General features: G+C 37.0%; 1 protein-coding gene across 11 annotated transcripts in view; it reads right to left on the minus strand.

Annotated features, from left to right (window-relative positions):
- Positions 1–25,556, minus strand: part of ZNF518A (zinc finger protein 518A) — a 57,366-nt gene that overhangs the window by 21,238 nt on the left and 10,572 nt on the right. For 4 of the 11 annotated variants that reach the window (XM_023206260.3, XM_023206264.3, XM_023206257.3 and 1 more), the window contains 4 exons: positions 13,942–14,087; positions 10,145–10,195; positions 9,471–9,594; positions 1,758–9,319 (listed from right to left, as the gene is read on the minus strand). In XM_023206260.3, the coding sequence (XP_023062028.2) occupies positions 4,745–9,193 (4,449 nt within the window). In that variant the 5' untranslated portion in view covers positions 9,194–9,319; positions 9,471–9,594; positions 10,145–10,195; positions 13,942–14,087 and the 3' untranslated portion in view covers positions 1,758–4,744. Of the gene's footprint in view, positions 1–1,757; positions 9,320–9,470; positions 9,595–10,122; positions 10,196–13,941; positions 14,088–25,556 lie in introns of those variants that run through there. The other 7 variants (XM_023206263.3, XM_023206266.2, XM_023206258.3 and 4 more) reach the window with 6 other exon arrangements.

The following is a 25,556-nucleotide window of genomic DNA, read 5'->3' on the forward strand; positions in this document are numbered from 1 at the left end:
TTTTTTTTTTTTTTTTTTTTTTTTTTTTTTTTTTTTTTTTGCTTGCTGTTGTTTTTTGGCAGGCTCGTATTACTTTGTGCCTCTTATTATACACAGGTCTTATCAGCTGGGTGTGGTGGCTCACGCCTATAATCCCAGCACTTTGGGAGGCCAAGGCAGGTGGATCACTTGAGGTCAGGAGTTCGACACCAGCCTAGCCAACATGGTGAAACCCCATCTCTGCTAAAAATATGAAAATTAGCTGGGCATCGTGGTGGGCACCTGTAATCCCAGCTACAGGAGCGGCACTTGAACCCGGGAGGCGGAGTCTGCAGTGAGCCAAGACTGCACCACTGCATTCCAGCCTGGGCAAGAGTGAGACTCCAGCTCAAAAAACAAATAAATGGGTCTTCTTTTATTGTTTCCCAGTTGATTACTGTTAATTGTTAAGGAATGGTAACTAATTTTCAGTGTACTCCTTTAAACTTTCAAGATATTAAAAGCATGTCATCGACAATTATGTTGGTCTCTCTCCCAAATTTAACTTTCATTTTGCTTTCCTATTCTTTGATATTAGCAATAGCTTATCATGTAATTGATGATAGCAGGCAACATTTCACTCCTTAATTGAAAGATGTATTTCAAAAGCTGCCACAAAAACATAACCCTCACTTTTGGTTTAAGCACTTTAAAGTATATGGAAAAATTCTTATTTTAACACGTTAGAAATGTCTTCACTAGGAATAAGTATTCAAATTGAGCACATTCTTGGCATCTCCTAAAATCATGACTTCTAAAATTGATGTACATTATATTTTTTCCACACTATTTACTTGAAAGTTTCCACTCTTGTAACAATTATTCTCTTTTTAAACAGAAAAGATTCCTAAATTTGGAGGCATTAAGAGAAGCTTTGTTATAGTCAAAAAGCACCTCAAAGATGACTTCATGAAATACTTCCTCCAAGATACTAATTACTTCTCAATTCTCCACTTATTGAGCAAGGCATACATATATTAATAAACATCAAACTCAACCATTTCAACTCTCCATTATAGGGGAAATTTTCCACTAATGCCATACTCTGCTAACTAGCAACAACCACCACCCTGAAAAATCCCCCCAGTAAGTTTTGTTAGATGAGATCCCTAATGGGTCAAGGTAAATATGCTGACAGCAAGGATCCTAAGAAGATGCTAAGGCAAAGAACAGAGCGAATGTCCCAAATGGCTCTGTTAAGAAAGTTAAGGAAGGAAGTAGATGTCAATGGTGAAAAGGAATCTTATTTTTTAAAAATCAAGATAAGTTGTATGGAATTAATATATAATACTCTGTTTTTAATTCAACTCCATTTTCTCCCATCCCAAGAACTTCTATTACTTTTTCTTAACAGCTATTTCAAATCACTATATCTAAGTCCTTTTCCCATCGAACCTGGACATAATTTCTCACAGCATTTCTGCTCTATCTCATTTTTAATCCCTTCATAAGTTGCATTACTCTTAGCACACAAATGACCTATTTTACCCACTAACCACTGTCATTACATTTACAGTCTCTTCATTTTTATACAAATACATCTACCCTAGAAACTTTATATACATACATTTTAGTTCGTACACTCTGTAGCTCTTTTACACAGGTGGAGTACATCACCAAACTTATCAAGCTTGTGTTTTTTAATAAAAATCCCACTCTGAAAGTAGACATTAGGGAATTCAAGCAACAGTTGGCAAACTATGCCTGGTAGCCCAAATTCAGCCCACTTCCTCTTTTTGTAAATTGTTTATTAAAACATAGCCACACTAATTCATTTATATATTGTCTATGGTTGTTTCTGCATTGTGAGAATTGAGTAGTTAGGACAGAAACTAGAAGGCCTACAAAGTTTAAGTTATTTATCTGACCCTTTATTGAAAAAATTTGCTAGCCCCTCAATGAAAAGATTTTTCATTAAAAAACCTATTACATTTCAATTCGTATTACTGAATACTTAGCAAGATAAATTCTTTGAAAAGTGAATGTTTTTTAAGTAGATGCCAAATAGTGAGAGATGCATTTCAGTGGAGATGGACAAATTGGAAAAAATAAAACAAATTCCTGACCCAGAATTTCAACTGCAAAACTAAAACTAACTCTTCAATTGTAATAAGAACCTTGAACTACTGAATATATTTTGGAAAGTCCTCTTTGAAAAGCCACAAAAAAATAAAGGATATAGGATTTTGTTTTGGATTTTCTACAATGGCAATAATGAAGCTCTAAGCAGGTTTGCCTCCCTCAGAATAACCCTAAGTTAACAAAATCAGAAAAAGTTCCAACTAGAATATCTGGAGCACAAAGCTTAAATGGCTGTTAAAACTTTAAGGCAAGAAGTACATATCTCGACATAATTTTCCTGATAGGGCTATTCTGAAATGTAATTTTATAGTGCTGCGAATATTAGCAGGGAAGTTCTTTCTCTCTCCTCTCTATTTACAGCAAATGATGCCTCTGTAACAAACAGAGTATTTTATGTATGTAACAAACAGAGCATTTTATTTTTATTGCCATTAGGGCACTGAAGACTATAAGCCTCTCTATGGCTTACCTTGCCAGCATAACCATAGTAAAATTATGGTATCTGTTACCTTTCTTAAACAATGTATCATCTATGATTTTGGGAAGAAAAAAAATCCCACACTTTATCTTGTACAGTTAACTAGCACTGAAAAAACACATACACTTTAAAATCTGTATTTCCTAGTTAGGGAATAAAATGTCCATTAGATTTTAGCACAGTAAAAAAATTCTTGTGTAAACACAAACTTAAGATAAATTTAATTGAAAATGCTCATTACAGAAATTAACAATGCTTACCATTCTTTAAACACCATATACATTATTAATATATACTGTATATTTCCAATGAACTCCATTCTTAGGCTCAATTTAAGAAACACAATTGTAACATTTTATACAAAAAATACTTCACTAAGAAAGTAGACAAACTGCACAAAACAGTACAAGTATAATGTGCATAGCAAGATAGCTTGAAGCATTCTATGTATGGCTTTCTTTAAAATAAAACTATTAGGGGAATGGGCCCATTTGGGACCTACTGTTACAGTTGACATATGTAAACGGTTTCACATCTTTTTTAGGCACTTGCTAACAATAGTGTTCAATCCCTGAAAAACGAATTTACCTCAAAAACAAAATCTACATCTGAGATAAAAACCAAGAAAATAACATGGGTAAAGTCTTATATATTCCTTTTAAAGTAAACAACCAGTTTTATTAGTGCATGCACAGAACTAAACTGAAAGAAAATAAACTTATGCCAAAAATTTCTGTGCAAAATTTACATAAAAGGTACAAAAATATGTACAGATTTAATTTGATATATACAGAAAAGAAGCCCTGAAGTTTTCATCAATCAATGAAAATGTCATTAACACTTGTAACAATGTAACAAAAAATCATGTAGCACGTAATTTTGTAATACAAGAACTCCATCATCCAAAGATCCAACAAAATTTGATTCAAACTTACAAGGTGAAAAATCTAAATCTGTGATTCTGTTGTCATCATGAAAACATCCATTTTAAAACTCTGTTGGGCATGTCCCTTAGGAATCTATCCTAAGGTTTTATGCACTGCCTCTGGGTCCACTGTTGATGCTTCCTTTTTCAAATGCCAACCATCTGTATATATGTTTTGGGTTGTCAGTCACACTGAGAAGCAGCTAACCGAAATGGTTTGTCCTAATTTGGACATGTTCAAATAATGAAGTGAATACAGACAAAAATATGATCTTGCTTCAGAACATTGTTTTGGTAAAAAATTTTAACTTTCAAGAAAAGCCACTTCCTTGGAAGTGCTCCTATGTTCCATTCTTTTTAAAGGGATGGGAACCAAGAAGAAAAAATGGCCATTTGTTTATGGTGGACAAACAACTTAAATGAGATAAGCATAGTTCTGTGCAAGAGGATCATCAGAGAACATAATCAATTTCACAACTATGTTCAAGTTCTTTAACCAAACTTTCAATGAGACAAAAAGTTTAAATTCTTCTCTTGAAGCTGCCCATCTACTGCAACGTTTGACATCGTAATTTAGAAAAAGAAAATCACCTTGGGAGACTGTTCCCAATCTCTGACATGTGACAGAGTTCAACTGGAAAACAAATTTACTTGCCAAAAACTCTTCAAGCATTATATGAGGTGTAACTGTAGTGAGTTAAATGTACTTTCAAGGAGCCTAATATCCTTCAAAATAACTATATTTAGCAGACATAGACTAACTTCTTTACCCAAATTCTCTCAAAGTATCTTCATAAATGTGAGAAACTCCTTCAGTTCTATGATGAAAGAGCTCTCCATCTCCAGAGAAGCTACACTTAGATGCATAAGGCTGGTGGAAGAAGAGAGGGAATGGGGTGTCAGCCATTACCCTCTACTAAGAGTCACTAAAGAACTAAAGTGGGAAAATTGTTTTATCAAAATTTTCTTTAGCCCTAATTTCCCAAGAACACATGTTTAAAAAATTAAATCAAGGTACTTCTGTGCTGTGATTAGTTTCTTTCAAAACTTCTGAGTGCAGGGATAGCAGTTTCAAATATCATACATACAACTTTTACTCTTCCAGAGAAAGATAATCAACTTTTTAAATGTTCAATTTCAGGTACTATACTGAAGTAGAAAATGTCTGCATTACGGTAATTCAACCCATCGTTTTCTTCTAAGGTAATTTTACTTCTCTTTTCCTTGGTAATTATGGTCAACTATTCTAACATGTTCCAATCCCGAGTAGCTTCCATTAAATGTCTCTGCCCATGACCAGCCCAAGTATCCTGATTGTCAAATACTCTACCACAAAACCAACAGTTAAATTTAGCCTTCAAAATATTTTCAGAGGTAGTCTTCACAATCTGGTAATTGTTTTTGCTTGTCTTTTTGAGTGTTAATTTTAGCACAAATCTTTCTTTCACAGAACTAACAGGTTTAAATGTTTTGTGCCTCTTGGAAAAATCATCGCAAGTTGTTTTAGGAGAGTTATAACAAACTGGTTTCAGTAAAGCATTTATAGTTCTTTTTGACAATGAAACCTTAAGTACATGTCCATTAAATTTAGCAATAGTTTTCATTACACTTACTACTTCTGGTGCATCTGCATCAGGATGATTCAAAACTACAACTGGTTGGTTCCTCCTAGGGCATTTCACAAGCTGTTTAGAACTAAAAGGGAAAAGCCGCAAAGTTCTGACGGAATCTTTTGAAAGCCTAGGTCTGCTAAATCCATATGTTTCACGGACATCTTCAGGTTTTGCCTTTTCTTTACACTTCCTATGCAATGTTGCTTTTCTTCTTGGAGGTTCTTGGTAACTATCCCTACACTTTCGTTTACAGTTTCTGTTTTTAGATACAAAGGCAGTTTCAGAGTCTTTACTTCCATGAGTTTTTGTTTTTGAAAAAATTTTTTTGGAAGTCTTTTTTCTATTGAAGTTCCTCTCAACTGTACAATTTGTTTTACACCTTAATACTCTGGACTCTGAACAGTCACTGACACATATTGGTTCCTCAGAAGATTCTGGACATGTTGCAGTAGAAGTTATCACAATTTCATTTGCTGGCATTAAGTCATCTAGTAAGAAGGGTAAGGCATCTCTAGAAGATTCTGGCTCTTTCTGCTCTCCTCCTATAATCTGATTAGATGGTACATTGTCTTTTTGCAATGAGGATGCAGAGTTGCTTACTGACAGATTATTAGCAGCAGTCACATTTAAAACAGGGTTAAAAATTTTCAGCAATATTCTTTGTGGTGTTCCTTCAGGTTTCTTTGGCTGTATATTTTGATAAGTACTATTTTGGACTAATTTGGGCTTAAGCAGCTCAGTTTTATTTGGCATCACACACTTTAAAAGAACAGCTTGTTTGCCATCAGGCAAGAAGGTATAAAGAGGTGGTTTTGGAAAAATCTCATTCTGCTGTTTTACTGAATCAGAGATATTCAACTTAGTGCTCTGTTGCTCAGAGAGCATGTTAGGAATAAGAACAGCTTTCACAGAACTTGTTGGTTTCAAAATATAAGGGCCTTTTAATGGCAAAGTATTTTCTGAGCTACTTTTCATGCTCAAACAACTGCCAATGCTGGAACAAAGTCCAGGTGTAAGACAATTATTGTTTGGTTCTACCTTCAAAATAGGTGTTTTGCAAGGCTCCTTAGTCATAGTTGCATGAGCTTGGGCACCCTCGGTTTTGACAGCGGAAACACCTTCAAGTTTCCCATTATTAAGTGTTAAAATCATCCCAGGTTTCTTGTTGACAACAAGAGAAGCAGGAATACCTTGTGAATTAACCAATGGAAGTGCATTTCCGGGAATAACCGGCAGCCCAGGCTTGTTAGTAATGTTCAATGGTATTAAAAATCCTTTCGAAGTCTGAACAATTATAGTTTTTTTTTGTTCTGAATTTAAAAGTGGACTCTGCATATAAAAAGAACCTAAATTTTGTGTGGTGGCTCGTAGTTTGTCTTTTACAAGCTGCTGTGTTATTATTGCATCTGACTGAGTCTTAAGTAATGTGCCAAAACCTGAAATTCTAGGCATCTTCTCTGAATCTCTCACATCTTGTGGCATTGATGGCACTTGTTTTTCTTTTCCAAATTTCAAATTCAAATCATTTGTAGGCACATTAATACCCACACTGCCAGGTGGAACTGGGAAGATGCGTTGCACTTTGAAATCTTTCGAAGATTCAACAATTTTGCTTTCTCCCTCATGTTTTTGAAATGACTGGTCACAATGAAGTGGTAGGCTTTTATTTGGAGTGTTACTAGAGTCTTGTTTTACATCAGGTTTTATTTTCAATACATCCTGAAGCAATTGGTTTACTTCAGGTGGCAGAAATTCTGATGCCTGTTGGCTCTGGAGAGAGAAAACAGATGTGATTCTAGGCATCATAGGTGAATCAACATTAGAAAAGTCATCCCATTTAGATTTTTCAGTTGCACACTCTAAATTTTGATTTTCATTACTGTACAGGTTTTGTCCATCAATGTTTTGTCCTTTTTCTAAAATATACTGTTCTTCAATTTCAGATTTTGCTTTTAAAGTTCCATCTTTATCATTTAAAAGGCTAATAGATGCTAACAGGCTATCTGGTTTTGAGGTCTCCTGCCTCACTAGCGATAAAAATGATTCACTAATTGGTTGTTGGACAGCTGTTTTGCTGGATGAACATTCTCTTTGAGGGTTTTCATACACTGCTGTTCCTGAAAACCTACGACGTTTATTAGAATTATTCACTTTTGAGTAATTATGAAAAGGTAATGAACCTTGGTTGGAGGATTCAACAGGTAGCTCAGAGTTGACATAATTAATGCAATAATTATGCATATCTCCACTGCTGTATGCATTTGGTTTGGCAACACAGTTGACTTTATCTGGACTTTTAATGGTGGTACCTAATACCTCGGGGTGACTCTGAGTGAGATGATTTCCCCAGAAGTCAACATTATCTCTTGTTTCAAATTTTGTGGTCAAATTCACTGATGATGTAACCAATTCTGACATTGTTGACAAAGAAGATACACTTTTCTCATTATCCACTGTTTGAAGCTTATTATTCCTTTGAGATACCAAAGTCATTTCTTTTTCTGAACTTGCTTTCCCTGAAAGTATAGAAGATGAACACGAAAATGGAGTAGCTGCTTTCATATAAACTGTGTCATTTAACTCAGTTGTTACTCCTGTCAAAAATCCATTAGTGTCCAAAGTCTGGGGCTGCAAATTAGCAGTACTGTCCTTTGCAGCACCTGAGTGTGAGTCTGGTGAACATGTATTTTGTTTGATAGGCACCAATTTTAATAAAATATGCTGTTTTCCATCCATCATCCTGAAGCCCATAAACTTAGCACTATAGTTAGGGGGAACTGTTCCTCTATTATTTTTCAGCATAAACAGTGTAGGTCCTAGTACAGCAGTCTTCATGAAACCTGAACTAGCATTTGGTCCCTCTTCAGCTCTATTACCTTGCCCAGTGGACACAGGAGTTGGCTTCTCTGACTCTGATTCAGGGGCTTTATCATTACTCTCACAGTGTAGTCCTTCATCCTTTTCTTCACTTAAATGCTCTTGAACAACATGGCTCTGGTCTTCAGATTTAGTCTGTGGTTTTTTCATTTTTTGAAGCACTTGCGTGTTCTTTTCTACAATTCTATCACTTCCACTGTTAATTTTCTTACGTTTCCAGAATGTCTTCCTTGATGCACCTATTTTATATCTTTTCAGTATTAGCTTAAGTCCTGCTGAAGTCTTTGCCATTCTTTTTTCATATTTGTCTTTTTCCAGTTTTTCTTTTGCATATAAATGTTCTTTGTGCAAAGTTATAACATGTCTTACAAGGTGTTCTCTCTTGGTGGCACCATAGCTACAATATTGACAAGTGAAGGGAAAAGTACCAGAATGAATATGAAGGTGCTTCTGAAGCTCTCCTTTGGTAAAACATACATGATGACATTTACCACACTTATAATGAATTTCGTTATGTCTATGAATGTGCTGAACAAATGTGCCAACATCCTGGGTGGAGAACTTACACTTTTCACATTGAAAATTACCATTAACACAATGTGTGGATGTGAAATGCTTTGTCAAGTTCAGTAAAGTATATACACTCTCATTGTTACAAATGTCACATTTTACTAAAGTGCTTCTATGGGTTCGTCTGTGTTGTTTAAATACCTGAAAGTCATTTGCTGAAAAGCTACACATTTCACAAGGATATGAAGGTAATTCGCCATGGTGCCACATTTGAAAGTGTTTCTGCAAATCATTTGGGCTATATCGAGTGTTGTCTCGGCATTTTAAACAGCTGAAATTGAGTATTTTTGCAGACATTTTTATACCCTCCTCTTCAGCTCTCTCAGACTTATGAAGCAATGTACACTCCTCTACACAGCTTACAGTCTTTATACTGATAGATTTTCTTGCAGTCTGCTGTTTACTCTGAAATAATTTTCTGTATTTGTCAACTTCATGTTTCAATAGGACTTCATTTGGAATATTTATTTTTGGCAAATGAATTTTCACATTTTTTAGTTCATAATGAATACTTTCTGAAATTTTTGGTTTAAGTACTGATCTATCAACTATCTCATTTTTCACATCATACTCTTTTTTTAAAGTAGTTTGTTTTTCATCACAAAATAACTCTTTCTGTTCAGATGGCATGATTTAACCAAAAAAGTCCCAATTTCCTTTTTTCTGAAAACTCTTGAAGTTATCTGTAATTTAAACAGGAAACGATACTGTGTAGAGACATCTTCAAAATACAGGATTTTTCCCACAATAACTCACCTAAAATTAAACACAGAATTGAAATTCTCATCATAAAAAATAATAGTAAATTTCGTATCTGTAAGTTCATTTTGGCACAAAGTAGGAATGTTAATCAAAACCACAAATTAAATATACAAAAGACTTGTTAAGTATTTTAAGAACAGCTTACCAAGAAGTAATAGTTTGAAGTAAAAATAATACTAATCTGGAAGTCAGGAAATGCAAGCTCTAGTTCCAGCTCTGCTGTGTGACCTTGGGAAAGCTTCAACTTCTCTGGACCTCAGTTTTCTCATCTAAAGAAAACCACAGTTGGATAAGTACGCTCAAGCGCTAAGATTTTTATATTAAGGTGATAACACAGTTTTTAAACAAGACTTTAAAAATCTCAGAATCCTAAAAAGTTCCAATTACACACATGTGGTTTATCCATATACTATTAACTTTTTCATTTGCTTAGTTGATCTAATAGCTATTCCCTGTGAGAATCCCAACAGACTTCTCTCCAGATTTTCTACTTCCTTAGCTCCTCAGAGATAATCTACAGTTAAAACAAAAGCTTCATTCATCTAACAGAAACAACCAAAGACAGTATCTGCTTATCATTACTAACAGGTTAGCAAACAAACAAACAAAAAGAACAAAAAGGAAGAAATTTAAAAGAACAGCAGCACCATTTTCCTGGTGTAGTCCTAAAGTTTATCTACTTACTACCTTTTTGGTTCCCTACCATTTTGCTATGTGGATTTATATCCCTAGAACTCTAGCCAGATGACAGCAAGGAAAAGCCCTTGGCAGATTAGAACATACCCATCACTACCTACCTGCATTAATTCAAGCACTTACTGGTCATGTTACTTTAGACAAGTCTCAACCTCTGTGTCTTAGTTCCTTCATCTGTAAAATGGGGGAAAAAATTAGTACTTCCCCTATGTCTTTCACAATGTTGTTGTGAATATAAAATGAGAAAATACATGTAAAAATATCCTTAAAAGTGCTATATAAATCATAGCTACCACTATTACTCTATGTGATTATCATGTATGGGACATAACAACATATTGTTGAGACAGGAATCTGAATACTGAAAGTTCAGTCATTAAAATATCAAATTGCATTATTAGAAAAATTACATGTTTTTAATTTTGTGCCATATATATATGAATAGACAAAATCAGATAAGCTAAACAAAACATAGTATAAATCACATTAAGCTCCCCATCCATAATGTCTATCCAAAGGTCTCAGCTTTAAACTTCAATTAATCTAAATACCTATGAACTTTAGTGTTTTAGAAATCCTTTACTGAGGGAATGATTAAAAGTTGAATTACTTACATATTAAGAGATCTATAATAAATTAATCAGAAGGATACCAATTATTGAACTGTTTTACATGCCACGACTAATACAGTAAAATGTGAATCTAGAATGGGATGTTTGTCATAAAACTTTAGTATTACAAAGAAAAAGTAATACAAGATGAAGGCCTTATGAAGGGTTTTTAGGGCCCTAAAACAAGAAAAGCTGAAAAAGTAACTGGAACTGTCAGGAAACCAGGAGAAAAGGCTGAGAAGAATTATCTGACTGCTATTCTTAAAGATGGGGCTTACAGATGATTTCAGAATGACTAGCAAAGCAGAGCACTTGCCTTTCTAGGAGAATGAACTAGACACTAATTACCAGTAAGAGAAGGCTCTACAATCCAACAGTCAGGTTTTAACTCACTGCTTTGTTAACAGAAAAGAAAAGAAAGAAGAAAGGAAGGAAGGAAAAAAAAGAAAGAAAGGAAGGAAGGAGGGAGGGAGGAGAAAGAAAGGAAGGAAAGAAGGAAAGGAAAGGAAGAAAGAGAGAGAGAAAAAGAAAGAAAAGAATGATGACAGGGTCTCACTCTGTCGCTCAGGCTGCAGTGCAATGGCGCCATCATGGCTCACTGCAGGCTTGACCTCCCAGGCTCAGGTGATCCTCCCACCTCAGCCTCCCGACGAGCAGCAGGGATTACAGGCATGCGCCACCATACCCAACTAATGTTCTGCATTTTTTGTAGAGATGAGGTTTCACCATGTTGCCCAGGCTAGGTGTAGAAAGAATTGTATGAGTTTATTAAAAAGAAAATAGTATTACTAAATCAAGTGTTCAGTTCTCCTTCAGGGACTAGGGCAAGAGTGGGGAAATGGAATATATGTAGAGGTAGGAAATCAAACTGTCTAATCTTGTAAGATACTCTAATATGTAACTCAGGAGTCAAAATGGTTGTGAAATAAAACATAACAGACAGCTTTGGCTTCCTTCTCTAATAATGTCTCACTTAAACTTTGAGAATAGGATTATTAAAATGTAATACATACTTTTTCTGTTTGAGTATCAAAAGATTTTAGATGCCTAGCAGATGGAAACTCAGTATTTACACTGCTTATGTCCTATTTCACATTTGACATCTCTTCTGTGCTACTCGAGTTTTCATGTGTTTTCACTAGTTTCAACTTCAAATACAAGAGGTTCAAAAGCTTCACTGGGAACATTTTTGTAAGTCAAAAAAATGGCATAACAATAAGGATAAAAGAGACCATCTTATTAGGAAATCCACTTAGCCCTTACTTAAGCTTGGTAACTGTTAAATAAAGTTGAATGTCAATCTTTTCTGTATTTAATGGCATATACAATATAGCACTAGAGGAGTTTGTGTACTTTAGGTAGTTTGGGGTTATTTGCCCTCAAATTTTAAGTTTCTCTAGAGAGTCTATTATATGTCTTCAATTATGTTCAACTTGTTGCATGGGGAAGCAATCTGTGATGGTTAATTTTAGGTATCAACTTGACTGGATTAAGGAACACCTAGAAAACCGGTAAAACATTACTTCTGGGTTTGTCTGTGAGGGTGTTTCCAGAGACCACGATGTGAGTCAGTAGATTGAGTGTGGCAGATTTGTCTCAGTGTGGGTGGGCACCATCCAATCGGCCAGGGGCCTTGGCAGAACAAAAAAGGAGAGAAAAGGATTTCCCCTGCCCCTCTCTTGGAGCAAGAATACTCTCTTCCTCCTGCCCTTGGACATCAGAACTCCAGGCTCTCTAGCCTTAGGACTCCAGGACTCAGACCAGCAGCCCTGCTTTGGTCAGGCCTTTAGCCTCAGACTGAGAATTGGACCATCGGCTTCCCTGGTTCTGAGGCGTTTGGACTTGGACTGAATCACACTACCAGCATCCCAGGGTCTCTAGTTTGCAGACAACCTGTTACAGGATTTCTCAGCCTCCATAACCGCATGAGTCAATTCCCTTAATAAATCCCCTCTCATGTATTTATATATCTATCAATCCATATACAGTCAATGCTGCATAATTATGTTTTAGTCAACAATGAACCAAATAAAAGTGGTCTCAAGAGATTATAATACTATAATACTATAATTTTGCTGCATCTTTTCTACATTTAGATACACAAATACTCATCATTGTGTTACATTTGCATACACTATTCAGTACAGTAACATGCTACACAGGTAGCCTAGAAGCAAAAGGCTATACCACATAGCCTAAGTGTGTAACAGGTTCACTATCTAGGTTTTTGTAAGTACACTCTGATGTTCACACAATGACAAAATAACCTCATGACTCATTTCTCAGAACATATTCCCATCATTAAATAAGGTATGACTGTGTAAGTATCTTATTGGTTCTGTGTCTCTGGAGAATTCTGACTAATACACAAACATGATATCTGACAGCAATTTATACAAAGGTTGCTACATATGGACAAAACATGTTGTGAACATCTCAACATAAAAAAAGAAAAATTTTATTACAATTGTAATCCTCCAACCTATGAGCTAATGTTCTTTTTACTACAGTCCAATCTCTACCCACCAACAAAGATTGCTGGTTTTATTTATTTATTTATTTATTTTGAGACAGTGTCTCGCTGTCGCCCAGACTGAAGTGCAGTGGTGTGATCTCAGCTCACTGCAGCCTCAACCTCCCAGTCTCAAGTAATCCTCCCACCTCAGCCTCCCAGGTAACAGGGACTATAGGTATACACCATCACAGTACGCTAATTTTTGTATTTTTCTGCATAGATGAGGTTTTGCCATGTTGCCCAGGCTGGTCTTGAACTTCTGAGCTCAAGTGATCCACTCGCCTTGGCTTCCCAAAGTGCTGAGATTATAGGTGTGTGCCACGACATCCAGCCCAGATTACTGGTTTTAAATGTGCTATTTAAACTACTGCCTTCTATATATGTATTATTACAGCATAAGACTTGACCAACATCTCAATAAGTCTTGAAATAATACAAATTTGTAAAAGTATTACAATAATCTGTAGTTTCCTATAAGAACATGGCAACTGAAAACATCTGACTTCCTCCTCCTCCTAACTGCCTACTGAAACAATCAAACAACATAACTTAAAAACTACAACATGGCTAGGAACTAGAAAAACATTCCACATACATACAGCAAGGTGTCTGATAGGAAACGGTCTGGTGAGAGGGGAGTAAAAACAAACGCCTACCCACTGCCAACCACCATTTTTAAAGAGGGAGTTCACTAGGAACATTCATCCAATCAATGTTTAATGAGGATCTGCCCATTATGCCCCAAGTACAGAAGTGAGAGATATAATTTTGACTACTCCTACCCCTAAACATACCTTGGAAGATAAAGTGAGGCCTGAGTGAAAAAAAGCTGGAACCCTTTGGGTGACAGAAGGCTCAGGCTGAGGTACAAGGAAGAAGGAAATTAATCCAGAACTTCAAGCTAGGTCCAGAGGCCAGAGTAGGGGACTGTTAGCACCAACTGTCAGGAGAGATGCAAAGAAGACATTATTTCTGAACAAAGATGAATCTTCCTACACTCATGGCTATCTTCCTCTGCTCAACAGCCCTGTCCTTTTGCCACATAACTGAATTATCTCTACACCGTCAGAAAAATAAATGAGGTTAAATCTCAACTTCCCCTTCTCCTAACAAAAACATTGAGAAAATCTTGGTATATTCTCTAGGAATTCATCTCAACCACCAATGCCAACAAAAAAAGATAAGTAGGCAGAAACATCACTGGATACAGCAGCTCTAAAAAGAGAAAATAATCTGAACCCTCTGAGAAACCTCTCCCCTGTTCTCCCATTCAGCTGTGACCATAATTAAAGTTATTGCAGTAAGGACGGGAGTAGTGGCTCACGCCTGTAATCCCAACACTTCGGGAGGCCAAGGAGGGCAGATCACCTGAGGTCAGGAGTTTGAGACCAGCCTGGCCAACATGGTGAAACCCTATCTCTACTAAAAACACAAAAATTAGTCAGGCATGGTGATGGGTGCCTGTAATCCCAGCTTCTCAGGAGGCTGAGGCTCAAGAATCACTTGAACCTAGGAAGTAGAGGTGGCGACTGCAGTGAGCCGACATCACGCCACTGCACTCCAGGCTGGGTGACAGAATGAGACTCTCTCACAAAAAAAAAAACAAAAACAAAAAACAAAAAGAAAGTTACTGCAATTAAAAAATAAGAGAAAACTTAAAAAAAAATCAGGTAATAACTAGCATATTGAAACAAAGAGCATATTGAGGGCCGGGCGCGGTGGCTCAAGCCTGTAATTCCAGCACTTTGGGAGGCCGAGACGGGTGGATCACGAGGTCAGGAGATCGAGACCATCCTGGTTAACCCAGTGAAACCACGTTTCTACTAAAAAAAATACAAAAAACTAGCCGGGCGAGGTGGTGGGTGCCTGTAGTCCCAGCCACCTGGGAGGCTGAGGCAGGAAGGCAGGAGAATGGCGTAAACCCAGGAGGCGGAGCTTGCAGTGAGCTGAGATCGGGTCACTGCACTCCAGCCTGCACGACAGAGCGAGACACCATCTCAAAAAAAAAAAAAAAAGAGCATATTGACTGTCATAAAAGAGAGAACAAAGTAGATGCACAAGGAATAATGATTTTGAAAATGAGAAAAAATTGTACCTAGGTTTTTGTTTGTTTGTTTTCAATAAGACCTAAATTTTTAAAATCAAAGGCTCTCCAAATACCAGGCAAGATTACAAGGTAGAAGGAGAATATAAAGCTCAGTATCTACAACTTATTCCTGTAAAAATTTTTAGCCTAAAAGATAAAAATGAAATGCTATCCAAAAAGGTGGTGACAGTCACCTAAAAAAAGGGATTTTTCATCAGCAACACCACCTTTCATCAGGTATCAATTTTTTTATTTATTTTTATTTTTATTTTTTTTGAGACTGAGCCTCGCTCTGTGGCCCAGGCTGGAGTGCAGTGACGCACTCTCGGCTCACTGCAAGCTCCGCCTCCCAGGTTCATGCCATTCTCCTGCCTCAGTCTCCCAAGTAGCTGGGACTACAGACACCCACCACCACGGCCGGCTAATTTTTTTTCTGTATTTTTAGTAGAGATGGGGTTTCACCATGTTAGCCAGGATGGTCTCGATCTCCTGACCTCATGATCCACCTGCCTTGGCCTCCCAAAGTGCTGGGATCACAGGTGTGAGCCGCCACACCCAGCCCAAACACCAATATTAATCAGACATTTTATTCACAACTCTAAACTCGAGAAGAAAATGGAATAATATTTATATAGAGTTCTGAGGTAACCCAAGATTAATTTCACATCCAGAAAAGTTCCCATATGTGAGGGAAAAGCACAATTTTAGATATGCAAAGATTCAGAAAATACACTACATATGTACTCTTTAAGGAAAAAAGTTTTGAGTAAATACTTCAGCAAATTCAAATTTAAATCACAAAGAAAACTCAAAAAAACTAATATAGAAGAAATATCTGTGAACAATATAACCTACAACACAGAAATGAATATAAACATTGTTATTAATATAGTTAAGAAAGCAGAAAAGACTGGATGGAGAAAAAGAACACTTGCGACAACAAATATTTAGAATCCCTTACAGCAAAATTCACAACAGAAAACAGAAGAGGAAACAATAGCAACAAACTTTTGGATACTGAAAAGCACATAAATGACCTTGCAGACAGTTGGGAAAGCTAGCAACTAACACATTTTACATTCTGAATCTTTACGAGGCCTAAGAACTGGCAGCACCAAGCAACTACGAAATGGGAGGAAGGAGTGAGGGGGAGGCTAAAGCAGAAATTTGGAGAAAGCTGGTTGACTTTTAGTTAGATGCTAAGATTCTCTTCCTCACTCTATCAAGCTATCGGTTACTGTTGTTTCCCTACTACAGAAATCTAGAGGCTTACTCTCTACAGTGGGTAAAACAGAATCTCTGTTTTCGGGGAGACCAGGCACAGGTGAGAGAGTAGGCACTACACCAAAACCAAGAGGATTAAATCACCACATACATGAGACACAAACCCTCACCTCATATCCCTTTTTTTTTCTGCTTCTAGGTTGGCTCCTAGGCGACAACAATGCTCCTTAAACTATGGTCTGCTGATGGCCATAAGCCATCTGTCACCAGTCCATGACAAGGTAAGTACCGAAACCGAAAATAAACATTTATAACCTATTACGCAAATTTTCAGAGTTAGGGTTATTATCTGTTAAATCTAATAATAAAAATACATACTTGTGTTTTATATGTCTTCATTTTTAAAATTTCATTATTCTGGCAATTTATTTTTATTATGCTTTAAAACTATCAGCTGTAATAGACTGAGAGGCAAAAGAAAAAAAAAAAAAAAAATCAGACCAGGCGCGGTGGCTCATGCTTGTAATCCCAGCACTTTGGGAGGCAAAGGCAGACAGATCATGAGGTCAGGAGATCGAGACCATCCTGGCTAACACGGTGAAACCCCGTCTCTACTAAAAATACAAAAAATTAGCCAGGTGTGGTGGTGGGCTCCTGTAGTCCTAGCTACTTGGGAGGCTGAGGCAGGAGAATGGTGTGAACCTGGGAGGTGGAGCTTGCAGTGAGCCGAGACTGAGCCACCACACTCCAGCCTGGGCGACAGAGCGAGACTCCGTCTCAAAAAGAAAAATAAAAGGAAAAAAAATCCTGGAGCTTCACCAGTTGGAGAAGCACTGGGCCAGATTCTGGTGCCTGGCCCAGTCCAAAGAGCTCCCCACAGTGGGAATCAAAACCTTGTGTTACAAACCCTTCTATGGGTTCAGACTGGGCTTTCCAGGAGCTTCTGAGACACAAGCAGACAGCCAAGGATTACCGGATATCTGAGAAAACCCTCTAATATTAGTTCAAGATCCAGACCAAATAAATTTTAAAAAGTAATTTGTTAGAAACTGAGACTATGTATTAAGACAATTTTTTTTTTTTAGACAGACTTTCACTCTTGTTGCCCAGGCTGGAGTGCAATGGCACGATCTTGGCTCACTGCAACCTCTGCCTCCCAGGTTCAAGCAATTCTCCTGCCTCAGCCTCCCTAGGAGCTGGGATTATAGGCATGGGCCACCACGCTCAGCTAATTTTGTATTTTTAGTAGAGACGGGGTTTCTCCATGTTGGTCAGGCTGGTCTCGAACTCCCGACCTCAGGTGATCCACCCGCCTCAGCCTCCTAAAGTGCTGAGATTACAGGTGTGAGCCACTGTGCCTGGCCAAGACAATACATTTTTAAAAATTCATTGATTTCCAGGGATATAAGAAATAGGAACAGGATGCCACAAAAAGGGAACATCAAAAGAACAAAAAGAACTCTAAGAAATAAGAAAACATAAAGAAGCAAAAAGGGGCAACGGAAGGGCTGTAAGGTAAAGGTGAAATAACTTCTCAGAAAAAAACAAAACACAGAGATAAAAAACAGGAGAAACAAGGTAAGAAAGTTAGAGGAGCAATCTAGGAGGTCTAACATTTGACTAACAGGAGGGCAGGAAGAGAGTACAAAGAAAAAGAGGAAGGAAATCATCAATAAAATAACTTTTTAAAGTACTGAGCTGTAGGAAAGCAGTTTCCAGGATGAAAATGTCCACCAAATGGACATTTTCAAGTGCTCAGTGTAAAGTACGAAGGCATATCATTGCAAAGATTCATAACAGTAGAGGCAAAATCCAGTTTCTGAAAAGAAACAAAAAAGGTCAGAAAACAAATTAGAAATCAAATAACAACAACAACAAAAATAACAGATGGACAAAGACAAAGGGGCAATACCTTCGAATTCTGGCATAAAGTTTCAACCGAGAATTTTACATTTTGCCAAGGGTCTAAGTAAAAGGGTAAAATGAAGACATGCAAAATCTCAAAATTTACCTGCCAGACATCCTCCCCAAAATGAAAGAATAAACCAAGAGAGAGAAAGACATGAAATATATGCATTGTGGGATCAAATGGAAGAGAGAGAAGTAAATAATATCCCCAAGATGATGGTAAAGGGAAATACCAGGATAACAAACAGTTGGACCACAGATCACATGCTCCTGTCAGTCCAAAGACAAGACATCTTGGACATCAAAAGACACATTGAGGACTTTCATCGCCAAAAACATCACTGACACTGTACCATCTTTTCAATCATTGGACAGAATCCCCAGGTGAGCCTGGCCCAGATTCTTATCTGTATTTGGCTTGTATTGATATAAACTCATCATATTCCTGCTTTTCCCTCCATACCTTTATATCCAGATCAACTGCATGGTGAGCTTAGAAGCCAAAATTACAGAGCAGCCTCTCTCAGACATCCACTATCTGGTCTATACTCTGGGCCTGCCAGATTCTCTGATTACAGTGAGCCCTAAGGTTGCTAGGATTCACTCATGACTTACCTAGACTTCCCCAAAAGCGGCTCTGGTAAATTCTAGGGAAGCTAAAACCAGACTGTGATCTAGGTATGCTGTTACCTTAACTTCTCCTGGGAGCCTTCATCTACTAGCAGCACTGTTACCCTTTCACTGTACAGCTAGATTGAGGCTTGCTACCAAATTTTCAAAACTAAACAATTTGGTGTTTATAGTCATCAAAATACCAAAAGTTAGAATGGTAGTTTCATATTGGTTAGGAGCAGAGAGGAGGATATGACCAGAGAGAACACCATGAGAGTAGAGGAAAGGAGCTTCTGTTTCTCAAACAGTTGGTATGCAGATATTTATCTTTAAACCATACACACAGTGTGCATTTTGTACATAAACACATTTCATAATAAAAATACAAACAAGTTACAAACTGGGCAAAAGACCCAAAGAAGAAAGTCACAGAGGAATATAAGTGAAAACACGCCCAACTTCACTAGAATTCAAAACAAACAAAAATGAGAAAACTTCTGCCAATCAGACTGCAAAAGATGTTACATATTTGTAATACCTAGTGTTGGTCAGTGAGGGGAAAAAAGGCACAATGATATACTAATGATGGAGATAAAACTGGCATGACCTTTATAAAGAACAGTTTGCAATACATACATAAAAAGTCTGGAGGAAAAGGCATACAACTTCTGATTCACTTCTAGAAATGCACCCTAAAGCTAATAATCAGAAATATTGTTTGTGCTATTGTTTATAAAATCACAAAATTAAAAATAAGTGTCCACCAATAAATAATGATTAAATCAAGTATGGTATTTTAAGGGAATATTATGCAATCTAAAAATCAATACTGTAAACTCACATTTATTAACATGATGATATGTAACATACCTTAAGAAAAAATTAACAGTAGACATAATAAGAGTTTAATTTGTTCAAATACTGATAGATGGATACAGAATGGATAAACAAATGTGTAAAAAGTAAAAAGTCAGGAAGAACACACATACAAAAATGTTCCTAGTGATCACTGGTTACTCTTAGGTCAGTGTTTCATAAAATGCTGTCTTAGATCACCAGGGCCTCCACACTGGCATACTACCTTATGATAGCACAAGCAAACAACTTACATTTGGATGTTGTGAAAACAGCAATCTTTTTGCCTCTAGACTGCAATTTTATGAAACTTTATGAAATAAAGTGGCATGAAGCCATGATAATTTTGAAATTCTCAAACAAAGCAAGTGACTTCTGTGGTAAACCAACTGAGTTTTTCTTGAACAAACTCAAAATAATATACTTGCTGCCAGTATAAAATAGGAGAATGTTGACACTAAAGGTGAAGAAGAGATCAAAACAATATAGGTATCATTCAATTCTGTGTTTCCCATATCAACACACACATACCCACTCATACCAGTGCAGAGAACACTTTAACACCAGCGTCAAAGTTAATGGTAAACACTCAAGAAAATGATGAATTATGTTACTAAATTTCACTCATGTTACATAAATTCATGCTGTGTTTTTAGTTTGTTTAACAATTAATTTGTGAGGAATGAGGGAATGAGGCTAACTAAAAAGTAATGGGAATTAATACAACCAGAATAGCAGTTATGTATGCAGTGTTGTTACATAAATAAAAAGATGTCGTTGGGAGCGGTGGCTGACACCTGTAATCCCAACACTTTGGGAGGCCAAGGTGGGAAGATCACCTGAGATCAGGAGTTCAAGACCAGCCTGACCAACATGGTGAAACCCCATCTCTACTAAAAATACAAAAATCAGCTGGGTGTGGTGGCCCATGCCTGTAATCCCAGCTACTCGGGAGGCTGAGGCAGAAGAATCGCTTGAACCCAGGAGATGGAGGTTGCTGAGATCGTGCCACTGCACTCCGGCCTGGGCAACAGAGTGGGACTCCATCTCAACAAAAAAATAAAAAAATTAAAAGACATGTGTATTTTATATAAAAACAAATGGTATTCAACTAACAAGATGGTTCCTGATCTTGATACTGTTAAAAGAAATACTAAAAATTTTAACACCCACTTAATTTTGCCTATATATTTCTTTCTGTATGCTATACAAAGAAATGAAGAGCAACTATAATGTTGAGCTATTTTTGCAATATGCAGCATATTATTCTTTAATAAAGTGCTGAATTTCATCTGACAAAATGTTATTTAGACTTTTTTTTCTTTTTTTTTTTTTTTTTTTTGCTATCTATAACAGTTTTGGCAGTGGTATTACAGAGGGTTCATAAAATGGATTGCAGCACTTACCACTATTTCATCTGCTCTGAAATAGTTCACTAACCAAACTACTGACCACAGTTTAATTTTTGTTCTTTCCTTAAAATTATACAGACTGCACCAAGAACACCATATGGAACTAGTAACACTTCAGCTTTTTAGACCTTACACCCTTTGCAAGTTCTTCTATGGTTTCTGGGCTCTTTAGATTTTCTACTGCTTGAGTCACTTCGGTAATTTATATTTTCCTTGATAATACTCAATTTTGTATACTCACAAAAACCTCACTTTTAAGAATATCCTACCCCCTAAAAAGCATAACATATAAATATATATATGTCAGTATCACTTAAATGCCCAGGAATAGGAAAATTATAAAATAACGGAACATCCACATGAAATTGTACAGAAAGAAGTATGTGTACTGAATTGCCTTCAAACAATATTTATTCTATGTATTTTTTTTTTTTAATTTTGAAAAGAAGATGTAGGCTGGGCACGGTGACTCATGCCTATAATCCGAGCATTTTGGGAAGCCAAGGTGGGTGGATGGTTTGAGTTCAGGAGTTCAAAACCAGCCTGGGAAACATGGCGAAACCCCATTTCTACAAAAAATACAAAAATTAGCTAAGCGTGGTGGTGTGCGCCTGTAGTCCCAGCTACTCGGGAGGCTGAGGTGGAAGCATTGCTTGAGCTTGGGAGGTCAAGGCTGCAGTGAGCCATGATCAGGCCACTGCACTCCAGCCTAGGTGACAGAGCGAGACCCTGTCTAAAAAAACAACAACGAAGGAAGCTGCAGACTGAGGCACAGAATACATTTTTAAAGCAGGAGAAATGATCCTCATTTTCATGCTAAGAAGAAAGATCTTATAAGCATATGTGTATATAAGCACAGATCTGCAGAAGGGTATCCTCCAAACTACTGACAATAGTTTAATTTTTTTTTTTTAAGAAATGACAGCATGGCATAGCAAAAAACAAACCAGAAAACCAAATCAATAGAAGAAAAATAATCAGCTCTAAGAACCCTGACTGAAACCAAGAGGGCAATGTCACCACCACAAGCCTTTATGAGGTCTGCCTATATATTCCTACTCCTGAATTCCAGGAAATTCTGTATCCTTAAAATAATTTCCGCTTTCAACATAAGCTAGCTCACATTGGTTTCTACTGCTTGTTATCAAAGGCTTCTTAATACAAAAAGTTGACAAATCAATGATGACTGTGTTTACTTCATAGAAAGGTAGATTTTGTGAGAACCCTTTAAAGAGTAGCAGGACTTAAACATGTAAGAAAGGAGCAAAGGCAATCTCAACCAGAAAAACAGAAGAAAGAAACAATGAAAGAAAACTATTTTTCTCCCAAGGTACCACAGGGTCTAGATCAAAAAGAGAATGCACGATGGGGAGGTTAAGTGAGAAAAGACTATAGAGGACAGATCTGAATTGGAAATGAAAGATTAACAGAAGCAATTGTCAATTTATGAACAGAAAAAAGTTACAAAAGATGTACATTAGAAATATTAGAAGGGTACTAGAAAGCAACATAAACTGGAGAAAGAGTAAAAATAGAAATGAGGAAATTAAATGACTAGAGGGACAATCCAAATAAAAAGTGAGGAGCCAAGGAACTAGTAACGTTAACATACATAGGTCAGAAATCACAGGTGGGCGCAGTGGCTCACCCCTCTAATCCCAGCACTTTGCGGGGCCAAGGCGGGCGGATCACCTGAGGTTAGGAGTTCAAGAACAGCCTGGTCAACATGGTGAAACCCCATCTGTACTAAAAATACAGCCGGGCATGGTTGTGGGTACCTGTAATCCTGCAGGAGGCTGAGACACGAGAATTACTTGAACCCAGGCGGCAGAGGTTGGCAGTGGGCCAACTGCCAACTGCACTCCAGCCCAAGTGACAGTGAGATTCTGTTGCAATAAAAATAAAAAAATAAAAAAAAAAAAATAGAAATCACACATTGGGTCCAGAAAGACTTAAAGATAATTCCCAAAGTACAATGCCAAAGATAAGGAAGATTTGAAGAGCTCATCAAAAGGCAACATTCCTAGAGAGTTACATTTGCTTTCTACGATAATTAAAAGTCAAAGGCATTCTACAGAGTCTAAAAACGAAGAATCTATGTGCTACTTAACTATATTCAAGTTGCTTAAAAACCAAAGAAAACTAGAAAACTCTAGTTTTAGCTTAGCTATATTCGTGACTCAGCATGTAGCTCTGTAAGTTGTCTCATCACATAGAAAACTACTGCATTCCTTAAGTCATTCAATCCTTTTTCTGCAGATAAATACAGGTAAAACAATCATATGAATGAATACATTAGTGGTGATAAAACCAAAGCAGCAAGTACAGTAAAAGCTTACTGAAAAATATAAGGTTCTGCTAAAAGGAGTCTAGAAACACACACACACACACACACACACATCCACCTAAGAATATTACTTTCAAAGCAGAATCTATTTTAGTACCCTCAAAATAACTATTATCTATTCATTACTTGAAACAAACATTTTGGGCTTACCTTTTTTTGTACCTGTTTTAAGTTTTCCGAAAGTTTACCTGCAAGACTAATGCCTATCACATTTTAAGAGAGTGCAAGAAATGGTTTTATACAGTTTACATACATAACCAAATCCAGCTCTTTCCAAATCACTGTGGTTTAATGAACAACTTAAACATGGAAAAAGAAATGAAGGCTGCGCACGGTGGCTCAGGCCTATAATCCGAGCACATTGGGAGGCAGAGGCGGGAGAACTGCTTGAGCCCAGGAGTTCAAGACCAGCCTGAGCGATACAGTGAGACCTCATCTCTACAAAAGCATTTTTAAAATTAGGCAAGTGTGGTGGCATGTGCATGTATTCCCAGCTACTCAGGAGGCTCACTTAAACCTGGGTGGCAGAGGTTGCAGCAAGCCAAGCACCACTGCATTCCAGCCCAAAAGAGCTAGACCATGTCTCAAAAACAAAAAAAAAAAAAAAAAAAAGAAAGAAAGAAAAGAAAAGAAAAAAAGAAATGTAGGGTTAAATATGCAAAACTAATTAAATACAGATCTAGAAATGTTCAAAATTCTAGTGTATCTGTGGGTCACATACCATTCTGGTATGCAGTTGATATTGGTATACAATTATAAAGGAGTTTAAAATTAAAAATTAAAATACAGAAGCAGTTCTTGGTTCAGGTAAACCTTATTCTTTATTACTCCCTGAAACTATGACTTCTCACTGTGCCCAATATAAAAGATGCTTACCCACACATACACCTTTATTGACCTTTGTTCTGTTCGTGTAATTTTTGGTCACCAGGCATGGCATCTCTTTCCCTCTATCTAAATTCAATACTATTCAAACTTCCTTTCAAATGCTACAATACACACTAAATCTCTCCTTTCTCTGAATATCCACTTAAAGAGCAGCCAGTGCTCACCATTTATTACAAACTGCTTTATACTATTACATAATTTCATTATTTAAGTTTTACCTCCCCAGATAATTTATAAGCTTCCTAAATGCAAGCTTTACTTAATATTTCTCGTTTTTCCCTCACAAAAACCAGAAGACTGGGTAAACAGGTACCTAACCCATATATTTTTAAGCGATTCATTCTCATTTTCAAATCAAATACGACTATGATTTTAGATTAAATCAATTTATAGCAAACTTCAAAGAGCATGTAAACTTTTTTGCTGCAATAATTTGGAACTTGGTTTAAAACACACTGAGTCAGAAACCACTCCCACAACCCCCCATCTTTTTTTTCACTCTGTCTCCCAGGCTGAAGTGCAATGGCATAATTATGGCTCACTACAGCCTCACCCTCCTGGGGTCAATTGATCCTCCCACCTCAGTCTCCCAAGTAGCTGGGACTACAGGTGTGCACCACCATGCCAAGCTAATTTGTCCAATTTTTTTTTTTTTTTTAAGAGATGGGGTTTCACCATGTTGCCCAGGTTGGTCTTGAACTCCTGGTCTCAAGCAATTTGCCCACCTCAGCCTCCCAAAGTGCTGAGACTACAGACATGAGCCACCACACTCTGGCAGAAATCACCTTTTTAATAGGTAGGAATTGGGAGAAAAATCTGAACTAATTCGTCCAAAGTGACATAAGCACCATTGAATTCAGTACAGGAAAGGGATTATTTTCATCTCTTGCTCTTTTCTTCTGTTTGTCATTTTGCTGTGACAGTGACTTAGAATAGGCAGATTTTGATTTGGAATACACGAGGGGAGGGAAGAAAATCAAAAGATGTACTGCTGTTTGCTGGGAGAACGTGTTATCACGTGATCCATTCCTGCTCAGCTTCACTAAATAATATAAATGGTTTAGTTTTTCTCTAGGT

Source organism: Piliocolobus tephrosceles, chromosome 9 (genome assembly GCF_002776525.5).
Source record: "Piliocolobus tephrosceles isolate RC106 chromosome 9, ASM277652v3, whole genome shotgun sequence".
Lineage (NCBI taxonomy): Eukaryota > Metazoa > Chordata > Mammalia > Primates > Cercopithecidae > Piliocolobus > Piliocolobus tephrosceles.